Consider the following 12,245-nt stretch of genomic DNA (forward strand, 5'->3'; position numbering starts at 1 on the left):
GCGGGAGGCGCTCGGGGCCGCTCCGCTCCTCCATGGCGCTGCCCGGGCCGCCCGAGCCGCCCCGCGGCGCGCCCCGCAAGGCTCCCAGCCTGCTGGAGATGGGGGCGCTCTGCCTGGACTCGGAGATCATCCTGGGCTTCACCAGCCACCTCCTGCGGCGGCGAGGCAAGGTGAGGGCTGGCGGGTGGGCGGGCGGCGGAGGCGGCGTCCCGCGACTTTACGGCGCGGCCCGCGCGACCGGGGGTGCGGTGCCCGGAAGGAGACGGCAGGTCCGGAGCCGCCTTCCGCAGCTCGGGCTGGGACTCGCTGCCGCACTTTCCCCCGTTAGCGTTGTCCGCGTCTCCCTCTCCCTTGGAGGCTGTGGCTAGGGCGGAGAGCGCAGCGCGGGGACTCCCGGGCTCACCCTGCGCCTTGCTAGGATGGGCGAAGTAGGGGGTCAGGGGCTCCTGACTGTTGCTGAGCCCGCGAGGTGACTCCAGCCCCATCGTGCACCCCGTGTTCTGCGAATATGGGATGTGAGCTTGTGCTTCCCGAAGCGCCGCGGTAGTGGAAGCGCTGAAGTTGCGGGTGTGGCTGGCCATGGGCGCAGGACCCGGGCTCCCAATCGCTGTGATCTCTGGGTCGCGTGTGTGGGTGGGGAGACGGGATATAGAGGGTGTGTGTCCTAGAGCGGTGGAGCGGCGGGGTCGGGGCTGTCTGCCGGCAGTGCGGGGTGGGATGGGGGTGTTGTCCTGGGTACCCAGATACGGATATGGGCTGACGCCCGTTTTCTTTCTCCAGACTACGCTGAGATGGGTAGGGGAAGCGCTTCCGGGGCCCCAGGCAAGGTGGAAAGGGGCTGCAGGCTTACGGATCGCTGAAAGAGTGGAGAGCCTCTGCCACTTTATTCCACACCCCCTTGCGTTTTCGAGCCCCTAAGGTCATCGACGACCCGGAAAGCCGGCAGGGGATCACCCACCCCACTTTCTGGGTAGTGCATGAGTGGGCGGGGAGGCTTATCCAAGTAAAAGGGGGTGGGCAAAGCGGAAAGGGTCAGTTTGGCGTCTTGAGTGCGCGAAGGCCTCACGGTAGGCGCCGCAGTCGCGCGTCCGGGTCTCCGCCGGGATCTCAACCTTCGGAGTTTCAGAGTGCGCCTCCAGGCCTGGGACGCCCGGCGCCGGGTCTCCCCAGTCTCGGAGCCGTGTGCTCGGCGGCCGGCAGGTGGCGCGCGCGTCACGGGGAGCCCGCCCGCCGCGCCCGCCCGGCTGGACCCAGGCTTTGGGGCTGACCCGGAGCCTGGCCCCGGAGCCGCCTGCGGCCGCAGATGCCGGCAACATTTGGGGCCCGCTAGGGCCGGAGCAACTAGTCGCCAGGGAAGGAGGGCGACCTCCCAGCCGGAGACAAACAGGCAATTAATTCCGGAGCTGAGTTCCCATCTGCCAGGCCTGCTGACAACAGGTCCCGCGCACGCCCGCAGGGCCTCCCTCTTCCCGGGCGGCACGGCGCGCACACCCACTTGCGGGCACACGCGCGGCTGCAGACACGTGCCGTTCGCAGACTCGCCGAGGCGCACACCGCGGCGACACTCACCCACGCATGACAGTTAGACCCAAAGTGGCCCACGACACGCAGAGTACACTGGGCTTGCTGGAAAGGCGCCTGGGAGTCTGGGGTCCGGTGCCCCACCCCTTCCTCGTCCCACCTCGCAGTGGGACTTGGGCAAGCGCGTCCCCTCTGCAGCCTCAGTTTTCCCGCGGGTTGAGGGAGGGGCGTCGGCTCCTCCTGGGAGACGCGCAGCCCGGGTGTCCCGGGAGAGGGGCGGGAGGCGCATGCGCGCGCGCAACTGGCGCCTCGCCGGCCCCAGCGCCCCTCCCCGGGGAAGGGACTCACCTAACAGGTTGGAGTCCTCGGAGTACGAGGGGCGGCGCGGGGAAGCGGGGACCCCACCCCCCACGCGCCACCCTGCAGGGGACAAGGGCGGGGCACTCCCTGGGCTCCCGCCCCCAGCCGCCCGCCCAGGGAGCGCCGGCCCCGCCCCGGCCCCGCCCCGGCCCCGCCCTCGCCTGCAGAGCTCGCCCGCCGCGGCCACCGAGCGCTCCGCGCCACTCTTAGGCTCCGCGAACTTCCGAGCGGCTGGGCCTGGCCATGGGGGCGCCTCGGGGCCGGATCACTTAGCCGCGGCGCCCCCGGAGAACCAGCGCGGCCCGGAGCGCCCGCCGGGCTGTTCCCGCGCCCTGGCCATGGTCGGCCGCGGCGTCCCTCTGTGCGCGGCGCAGCCCGCGGTACGCGTGGCCGGGCCTGGAGAGGGAGGCGGGTCGGGGGATTGCAAAGATACTCGCAGGGTGTGCGGCGTCACTGGTGGCCGGGCCTCCTGCTGCGGGTAGCGGACTGGTAGCCGGAACCTCCCGGGATGGAGGGAGCGGGTGAGCGCCAGGGTCGCGCCCAGCGCTCCTAACTTCGGCGAGAGCGTCACTCTGGGGCAGTGCGCGCTGGGGTCTGGACCGCAGGACGTCCCAGGCTCACTGTCCGCTTCCGCCCCCACACCCTGCAGGTGGCCGAGGGCGGCCCGGCCCGAGTGCCGTCAGAGGTGTCCCCCCGCAAGAGGCTGCCCGCCGGGCCCGACCAGGACCCATGCGGCAGCCGTCCTGCGCCCGAGGGCGCCGGGGCCAGCGCAGACCAGGGCCACTCGGCCGGCGGAGGCGGCTGGTGCCGCCACTGCCACACGAAGCTTGTGGAGCTCAAGCGACAGGCATGGAAGCTGGTCAGTGGGCCCGGGACCACCCTCCGGGTAAGTGACACTTCCTTAGGCCGACCCCTCTGGGCAAGGCCACACTGAACTTGGGTAGACCTTGGGGCTTGGAGGGAAGCAGTGTTCCACTCCTTCCTTGCTGCGGGCTTCACGGAGAGTTTTCAGCCAGGCCTTCCCCTCTGCGGGCCTCCATTTCCCGGTCTGTAACACAGTGTGTGAGCTCGGGCAGCTCATCCAGAGGGGGCCTGCTGCCTCGGATGGGAGGGGCCTGGGCTGGCGCTCCTCCCTCAGCCCAGATGTCCCACAGCTGGAATGTAGGTTTGTGTGGGAGGGGGAGGGGAGAGAGCGGATGGCGGGGACTCCACCCAGGGCGGGACAGCTCCTGTTCTGCCAGCAGGGAGAGGTTAGCTGGTGCACTGCGGCCCTTGGGGCACCTGGGCTGCCAGCCAGGTATCTGAAAATTACACATCTGGGGCCGCAGGGCCTGCCGGGTGAAAGGGTAGGCCATCCCCAGCAGCTGGGGGTCCCTGCCTGCTCCTCTCCCAGGCTCCAGGATAAGAACTGTTGTCCCACACCTCCTGCAACAGACTGAGGCAGAGGCTTCCGTGGGGAATGGAGTCTGGGCCTCCGGGTTCCCCCCGGCTTCAGCCTCAGGGGCAAGTGTTTGCAGAGGAGGGGTTCTCCTGGATTTCCAGCCAGCAGGCCTGCCTGGCTTCGAGGGAGCAGGGGCCATTGTTCCAGGAACAATGCATGCTGGAAGTTCGCAAAGGCTGGGGGCCAGTGGGGGTCTCCAGAGGAAGCCGGCTGCCCGACCTTCAGCCTTTATGAAAGAGTTCCTGGGAAGTCCACATAATCCCCATTGAATCTAAATATAGCTCTCCAAGGAGGGCAGTGGGGGTTGGAGCTAGCTGAGACCCTGACTTCCCTGTCTGGGGCAGGGCAGGGTGTGGCAGGGTACCAGTGTGCTTTCTGTCCTGGGCACCCTTCCTGGGCCCTCGGGAGTCTTGGTGAGGATGGGAGTGCTTCAGTCTCTCTCTCTGGCCCGGGCCAGGGGCTCGTGGGCCTGTCCTGGGGTGGGGCTGGACCCGTCCTGCCGCTGCCCTGGGCAGCCTTGGCCACACTCTCTGCCCCCATGGCCTGTATCTACTTTAAAAGGAAGCAGGAGACCCTTGAGGGCCCCTTGGAGAGGGCCAGCCAGAGCTAAAGGCCCATCTTGCTGCCCGTTAGGGAAACAGACCAGAGATAGGAGGGGCATTAGTGACTGAGCTGGTCTGCCCACTCTTGGAGTGGGCTTGGTCTGCTGACACTGCCTGGCCCCGGGGCCATGGTCCTGGTGTCCACTCATGGAGGGGAGGGGGCTCCCAGTCGTGGGCAGGCCAGGGGTCCTAGTGGAGAGGGCTGCAGGCCATACTATTCCCCAGCAGATTTGAGGTTCCTCATCTGGGGGGTGTCTTGGTGGTTTCTTTGGCAGACAGGTCATCAAGTGAGCCCCAGACCACCCATCTGCAGCCTCCCCTGAGCTTGGCCTTTGACACTGGAAACTCCTCTTCAGTGCCAGCTGGGGCTCCCCCTTCCCTGGCTGGCGCTGGCCCCAGCACACCAGGGTCCCGGGCTGGGCTCAGCCAGGGCTATGTTCCGCTCTGGGCTCCCTTCTTCTGCCTTGTCGTCTCCTCTGTCACCTGGGGTCTGTTCTGAAGTGCTGTCCTGCCTGCAGGGTGCTATGCCCCCAGGAGAGAAGGCCCCATCCTCCCCACAGGGTATGGGGGGGTGCTGTGCCTGCGACCCTGGGGCCTCATGGGTGTCACTGTTCTGTTCCCTGTGCAGGCCTGGGCTGTCCTCAGCTTCCCAGCAGCATTGCAGCCTGCAGCCCTGGCCTGGCCTTCTGGGCCCAGATGTACAGACATAGCTGCTTCTGTGTTTGGGTTTGGAGGGAAATCTCTGTGGGGTGGCCAGGGGGACCCCAGTGTGCTCCCCAGAGTCCGGTGCACTGTCCGGGGGCCCTGGCCTCTGCTCTCTAAGGCCAACGTGGCAAGGGGGATTTAGAGTTGGTGTTCTAGGATTTTCCCCAGGGCTCCATTTGGTATTTTTAGGGGAGAGATGAGCTCCCTGAGGCTAGTTTACAGTTTACAGAGAATTTCACTAACATCTGTCTGTCTCAAGCTTGGATCTTCAGAGGCCCAGAGAAGTGGGGAGGCTTGCTGAACCCAGCCCGGCTGCTAGAGGCCCTTGCCTCTGGGCTCCCTGCCTGTCTCAGTTGTGGACGGAGGCTAGAGGGTCCAGGGCTAGCCTGCCGGGGTCCCCTTGAATGTGTTGCTTTTTTTTTTTTTTTTGAAATTGTCTCACTCTGTTACCCAGGCTGGAGTGCATTGGCATGAACCTGGCTCACTGCAACCTCTGCTTCCCAGGTTCAAGCGATTCCTTTGCCTAAGCCTCCCAAATAGCTGGGATTACAGGCATGCACCACCATGCCCAGCTAATTTTTTGTGTTTTAGTAGAAACGGGGTTTCACTATGTTGGCCAGGCTGGTCTCAAACTTTTGACCTCGTGATCTGCATCTGCCTGCCTCAGCCTCCCAAAGTGCTGGGATTACAAGTGTGAGCCACGCGCCCAGCGGAACGTGCTGCTCTTTAGCTGGCCTGTGAAGACACAGTCCTGCCTGCACTCAGACCCTGCCGGGCCCTCGCCCACCCTCCTGGCAGGAGGCGGTTCCCTTGAGCAGGTTCCTAGAGCTCTTGGCCACTGTTTCCTGCTCTGTGACATGGGACTTTCTTTGTGGCCAGCACACAGGTGCACAGAAGTGCCCGGAAGGGGTGCACTCTCACCTTGGTGGCAGCTGCTGCTGTTTGCTAAGTTCGGGACCTCAGGTCACTGTGCCTGGGGCTGCTGGAGCCCAGCTGGCCGGCGGGTTGCCCAGGTTCCAGGCCTGCCTGTCCTTGGCTGCCGTGTGCTCTCATCTGCCTGAGCCTGCCTCAGTTCCCTTGTCTGGGCAGTGAGGGTGACCATGGTTCCCCCATCTGGGGACCTCATCTGTGTGGCGTGGATAAGACTGTGCCCTTCACCCCCTGTCTGAGCCCTGGTGCCCGGCTGGCGGTGTGTGGGGGCACGTTCCCTTCCTGCCCAGGTTGGAGCCCTAGGGGATTGTCTTTCTCAATTTGAGAAGGGTGTTTGGCCCTGGGTGTGGAGGGAAAGCTCCATAATGAGTGTGTCATGGCCCCCGCTCCTCCGTGCACCCCACACTGTGCGCCCTGCTCTCACTGGGGTCCTCAGGCCTTGTCACCGGGCTGACTGCTTCAGGACGCCCATGGCCTGCAGCAGTACCTGTGGCCTGGCCTCCCGTGGGCTCCAGGGCCCTTTCTCTACTGGATTTCTCTATTCTACCCTGCCACAGATGCTGTCCTCCTCCCCAGAGCCCCTGGCCTCCCTGGGCAGGAAGCCCTGCAGTGTCCCCGCTCTGGCCTCCAGGGCCCCTCCTCAGGGGCCCCGAACTCTGAGATGTCCCTGTGGGGGGCAGCAGCCTGGTGCCTCCCACTCGGCAGGCAAAGCTGGAGCCTCCCTCTTTTTCCACATCCGAGGCCCCCTGCCCTCCCCATGCACACCCACCATCTTGAGCAGCTCCCCAAGTTCTCACAGACCCCTTCCCTCTCCCCAGCCCCAGTCCTGGTTCCCCACAAACGGAGCTCTGCCAGGTCAGGCGTGGGGCCCCGGTCATCTGGAGGTGTTTGTTGAATAACTGAGTGACCAGGGTTTTCCTCCCACACCCCACTTGCTGGTGGTCACCCCAGGGACTGCTGGGGCTGGATTCCGGCTCTGTGCCCCTCAGAGTGACAGTTCCCATGGAGGATGACGATCCCCCTCCCCCACAAAAGATAGTTCCCTGCTTCAAGGAGAGGGTCCCTGCTTGGGCATCCATTCCAGCTGCTGACAGACACGTCATGTGAGGTGTTGACCGCGTGACATTTGAAGCGTCAATACTGGCAAGGAATTGATTATCACCCCGACGGGGAAAGTGATCAATTCTCATTTACCTCCTGCGTGTCTCCTGCTCATCCAGGCGGGGGGCTCATCTTCATGGCCCCCTGAGAGCTCCAGAACCACTGCTGTGCCGCCTGCTGGTGCCATGCAGCTCAACAGCAAGGGAAGCTGCCCAGCTGCCTGGCTCTGACCCTCCTCCCTGCGAAGCTCCGAGGTGACCCCCGTGTGCAGGGAGTCCTCTGTCGTGGGTCGGAGGCCGGGAACCCTCCTGCTGCTCTGTGTGGCCTGGTGGGTCCTGTTTCTCCTTGGAGGCTGCTCCTGGGCCCCTGCTTCTCCTGCCACCTCTCTGCTTTGACTGGAGGTGACTCCTGCCAGCTCTTCGTTCCTGTTCTGTTGCTTGTCTGAGGAAGCCCTGTGCAGGCCCCCCAGCCTGCCTGTCCCATCCCTGGCAGCATCCCAGGCCTTGGCTGTGGGGCTCGGGAGCGGTGGGTGGCCCAGCCCGGTGGCCGGGGCTGATGGGAATGTATGTCCCGCCGGCCCGGTACCAGGACACTCAGCTCAGTGTGCTGCATCGGGCCTGGGAAGGACGGTCCTGTGTCCCTCCTGCGCTGGCCTCTGACCCCATGTGACAGGTGCTGCCCAAGCTTCGGCCTCTGTTTCCGGTGGAGCGTACTTCTGGCTGGCCCTTGCCAGGTGTCCTCTGGGCGTCCCTTCCTAAATGTCTTGTCCTCCCTAGCCCATAGCCGAGGTTCACGGCCACAGCCCAGCTCTGCCTCCTGGCGGCCTCCAGAACTCCCCTGCTGCCAACGTGGCCCCCACCAAGCTCACGGCCTCCAGCCGCCTGATCTAGCCTGTGGGGGCTGCCCTGAGCTCAGCTGAGAGCCCCTCCTGCTCTCATCCCTGGGGCCCCTCCTCCCCTTCCCCCACACTTACCTGTATCAGGTGACCTGGCTCTAAGCTTTATCTTCCAATCCTGGCGTTTCATCTTTTTCTCCTGAGGGTGGGGCTGGGCTTCCCCATCAGCCCAGAGGCTCCCCAAGTGGGGACCAACAGGGTGGTGGCAAGGGTGTGTCTCTGGGCCCCGAAGTCACCTGGGTCTCGGTTGGAATCCCAGCTCTGCAGCGCTGGCAGTGGTTCCTGAGGCCGGTGTCCCAGTCTTCCTGAGCCTCAGTCCATAAAGAGGTCAAAGACTCAAGGCAGCCAGCGAGCCAGGTGCTACTTTTGCGGGCGGGTGGCCCCTAGGAGGTGCAGGGAGGCCTGGGGTGCCTGGCAGGGGTGTGTCTGGGTGTTGGGTCTTGGGCTGGTGCCAGGGACCCAGCCTGCCTGCCAGGTGATTGGTTGATTGGGAGAAGGCTCGGCCTGGTCCTGCCCAGCCTCCTGGCTGATGCTTTTGGAGCTGTGGGAGGAACTGCACTTTGTGGGGGATGGGGTCCCCGCCCTCTGTTGATGCCCCAGAGGCCTGTGAGGGGAGGGGCCTGAGGGTGGAGGGTGGGAGGGCTGAACTCTTCCTTGTGCCTACTGTGGAGGGTGTGGAGGGCTCGGGCCGAGGAGTGGGGCAGCCGGGATGCGTGGGCAGCAACCACCAGAGACCCTGTGTGCCCGCCGCTACCCCACGTGGTGGAGAAGAAGTGGGGGCATGGGGTGTGAGCGACTTCGCTCGCAGCCACAGAGCAGGCTCTCCCTGGCTTCTCCTTCGCCACCGTGTTCCATAAGCAAACTGCTGTGGCCCCGAGGAGGGCCGGTGTAGTCCCAGCGTCCGAGCAGCTCCTGGGGTGGCGGCATTTCCTCTGAGTTAAACCCAGGAGACAGGGTGAGGGTCTCCAAGGGGTGGGCGCACGAAAGACCTGCGGTGGGCCTGGCTGGAGCTCATGTGGAGACCGTCACGGGCAGGCTGGTGACAGGACGTGGGTGCTCTGGGCGCTGTGTTTGGAGTGGAGCTGTGCTCCAGCCCTGGGGTCCTGGGCACCCCCGGTAGCCTCGTGGGAGGGGCTGGTGATGTGGGCAGCCCTGTGGCCGCTCTCATGGAGGGGCTTCTGGGTTTCTGCTCAGGGATGCCCGGAGCCACCAGGAGGCAGGGGCCCGATTCGAAACTGAGTCCGCAGGCCCCTCACCTGGCCCAGTGGCTGCAGCCTGCACCAAGTTGGATGGAGTGTCCTGGTGACCCCCAAGCCCCTGCAGCGTCCCGAGCACCCCTCTGAGGGTCGGGAGTCCTGATGAGCCTGCCCCTCTGCCACCCTGCTGGGGCCATCCTTGCCTGTCCGGCCTTTTTTTTGAGAGGGAGTCTCACTGTGTCGCCCAGTCTGGAGTGCAGTGGCATGATCTCGGCTCACTGCAGCCTCCGCCTTCGGATCCAAGCGATTGCCCTGCCTCAGCCTCCGGGTAGCTGGGATTACAGGCGCGAGCCACCGTGCACGGCTAATTTTTTCTGTTTTTAGTAGAGACGGGGTTTCACCGTGTTGGCCAGGCTGGTCTCCATCTCTTTGACCTTGTGATCCACCCGCCGTGGTCTCCCAGAGTGCTGGGATTACAGGTGTGAGCCACCGTGCCCGGCCGCCTGTCTGGCCCTTAACACCCTAGGCTCCAGTCCTGGCATGCAGTGGAGGACAGGGGAGGCCATTGAGGGGACAAGGGTCTCAATGAGCTCTGTGCCCCGAGCTGCCCAGCTGGGCTGGTGCCTGGCACAGGGCCTTGGGGATGGTGTGCCGGCCAGTGCTGGGTGGACTGGGCTGAGTCCCCACTTCCTCCCCTCCCCATAGAGGAGGAAGGGGATAGGAGGCCTTCAGAGCTACAGACCAATAGAATGAGAATGGACCCTGGAGTCCTGGCCGGTGGAGCAGGGAGGGGCTAGGCCTTTAGAGGGTGCCCAGCTGGGCAGGAGGGGCACCCGGGCAGCCAGGGGTGGCCAGCCAGTTTCTAGACAGGAGCACCGAGCCTGCTTCTCACACCCCGCCCTGACAGGCTGCATCTGACGTAGAAATGTCGTGGACAGCAGGACGCACGAGGGCTGCCGCCTGGCCGGGAGGCCACGGGTCCCTTCCTGGACCTGTTGTCAGCTCCGGAAACAGCGGCTGCTCGGGGTTGCAGCCCAGCACGCTTTGCTGGGGAAGGAAAGGGAGGGCAAGATATGGAGGCCACGGCCCCGGGGCCCTCATGCTGGGCTGCCCACACGCGTACTCCTCACTGTGGGCCAATCGGGAGGGGCTTCCGAGCCTAGTTGCCCTCCCAGCGGCCCTGCCAGTGGGAGCTGGAACTCCCTTTGTGGAAACCAGTGACGGGGACTCAGGGAGGGGCTTGCGTGGCTGAGGTCTCGGGGTCCGATGGCGTGGCTTCTCTGAACTTGAGCAGGGCCCCCTCACTGTCCCAGGGTGGCCTCACCTGGTGGGAGGTTTGATCAGCTCCTGCTCTTTCCCGTGGGCAGTGGCTGGCTGGCTCGGGAGCTGGGGGGCTTTTTCCTGGCAGTGATGGGGAGTGGGGTGTCCCCGGTAAAGTCCCCCGGGCCTGACTCCAGGAGAAAATGGAAGGATTACTTAAAGAAACTCGGAGACCCCAGAAACAAAATAAACCACAAAGTCATGATTTTTAAATATGGGGTGGGGGAGACTCCCTACAACCCTGGCATGTGATGGGTGGGCTGTGCTTGGCGCTAAATTGAATCAAATGAAGAAAAACATTTTCCAAATGCAAGTAAAGTATCTGTTTAATTAGACCATAAAGAGAAAATTAAAAGTCATATTTCGCAGTGGGGTAATTACTGTCTTCCTCAAAGCAGCAGGCTGTGGGGGCCTGGGTGACAGGCAGACCTGCTGGCCGGGCCTTTCCGGAGTACACATTCCTGAAACGGGGGCAGTAACCTGTAGGGGGCTTGGGCCAGAGGACCCGGGAGCTGCCAGGATGGCTGCACGGAGGTTGGAAGGTTCAGGAAGTGGCCACAGAGCAGTTGTTGTTGGTGGTGGGGACTCTGTGCTGGGGGAAGGGAAGGGGGCTGGGGCTGTGTGCGTGGGGGAGGGGAGGGACAGGGCTGCTGGGCTGGGCGGCCTTTGTCTCTCTGAGGGCTACGTCTGGGGCTGCCCTGCAGGGAGTAGTCAGTGGTGTGGGAGACCCTCGCCTTCGCCTTCTGGGGCCCCAGATGCCCATCCCTGGGAGCCACCTGTGTCAGCAGCACCCTCCCTAAGCCCCTCCCTGGAGCCCTAAGTGCTGGCCCAGGGTGCTGGGTGGGGCGCTGGGTTCTTCTCCTGTCTTAGCTGGAGAGCGTGCTGAGCCCCAGGCTGGTTCTGAAAATGGGAGGTCTCTGGTCCCCTGGGTGGCTTGTGTGGCTCTGAGTGGCCCCAGTGAGCAGCCCGTGGCTCAGCCCCTGTGCTGTGCCAGCCTGCGTCTCTAGCTGGAGTGATGGCTCAGTGGTGGGGGTGATGGCGTCTGGTCCCGTTTAATGTCTCGTAGGCAGGTCTTGGGTAAATGACCAGGGTTGGAGAGATAGCCCCTGCCCTGTGCCTATTCATGGTCTTGAATTCCTGGAGTCTTGGATGGGCATCTCTGTGCCCCCCACAGAGCCTGCTGGGTCAGGGTCCGGTGTTAAGAGTCCCTGAGAGGTGGGCCTCGTGGCCCATCCTGAGGAAGGGTGTGTGGCCCACTCGTGGGCTTTGGCCGTGGGGCCTGGCCTCTGGGTGCTGGTGGGCACCTGGGCTGCTGGGAGAGGGTACCCTGGCCCAGATGCCTGGGCTGCCATTGTTTCTGAGCAGGTGACCGGCAGCCTCGGCTTCTCCCCAGTGGGGGCTTCAGCTTGATAAGCCCCTCTCCAGCGCAGACCCCCAAACACCTGGTACTTGGAGGCCTGGGGCTCCGAGGCCTCGATAGGGCTGAGCCCTCCCTGGCAGCTGCTGTCTGAATTCCTGATGGCGCAGCTGGGTGGGGGCCTGGGCGGGGGGCCCTCTGGCTTCCTGTCCCCTTTTCCCTGCCACTCCCGCCTGGCCAGCCATTGGTGTGGCAGGAGGTCCATCCTCAACTTGGTCGGGGCTCCCTCCCTCCCCTCCCCTCTGCTCTCCTTCCTGCCTGCTGCCTGGCAGCCCTGGAGGGAAGGGCAGGGTGGGCTCCCCAAGGCCTGAGGTCGCGGGATGGGCCCAGGCTGCCTGGCTTGTCCAGAGGCCCCAGAACACGGAGTTGCCTGCCGGTCCTGGCGGGAGCTGGGGGCTGGGCTGGAGGCAGGCCTGCCTGTCAGGTTGGGTTAATGGCTCCAGCAGGCGGGCACTTCCTTCCCCTTCACACGGGCCTGGACCCCCACAGCGGCCTCCTGCTGAGTGGAAAACCTGCATCATCAGAGCCCCGACTGGAAAACAGGCCCTGTCTGCCCTCAGCCTGTGGCTGGGGACTGAGGCCGGAGGCTGGCTCTGCGTTCCACGTGTAGACCTATGTGCCTGCTGGCTGCCTCAGCAGAGCAGAGGGGGGCTCCAGCAGCGTCTGCTCTGGTAGGGCCCTCACCTCCTGCCCCTGATCCCCCTTCCCCCTCCTCCTTCCCCTCCCCTCCCCCTCCTGCCTCTCCTTCCCCTCCTCC

At 64.7% G+C, this 12,245-nt stretch overlaps 1 protein-coding gene across 4 annotated transcripts in view; it reads left to right on the forward strand.

Moving 5' to 3' along the window:
- Window positions 1-2,064: 2,064 nt before the first annotated feature.
- Window positions 2,065-12,245, forward strand: part of KIF26A (kinesin family member 26A) — a 40,758-nt gene continuing 30,577 nt past the window's right edge. For 3 of the 4 annotated variants that reach the window (XM_017505386.2, XM_017505387.2, XM_037730243.1), the window contains exons 1-2: window positions 2,065-2,261; window positions 2,531-2,767. In XM_017505386.2, the coding sequence (XP_017360875.1) occupies window positions 2,220-2,261; window positions 2,531-2,767 (279 nt within the window). In that variant the 5' untranslated portion in view covers window positions 2,065-2,219. Of the gene's footprint in view, window positions 2,262-2,530; window positions 2,768-11,982; window positions 12,160-12,245 lie in introns of those variants that run through there. The other variant, XM_017505388.2, reaches the window with a different exon arrangement.

The sequence above is a fragment of the Cebus imitator genome, unplaced genomic scaffold (assembly GCF_001604975.1).
Source record: "Cebus imitator isolate Cc_AM_T3 unplaced genomic scaffold, Cebus_imitator-1.0 Scaffold338, whole genome shotgun sequence".
NCBI lineage: Eukaryota > Metazoa > Chordata > Mammalia > Primates > Cebidae > Cebus > Cebus imitator.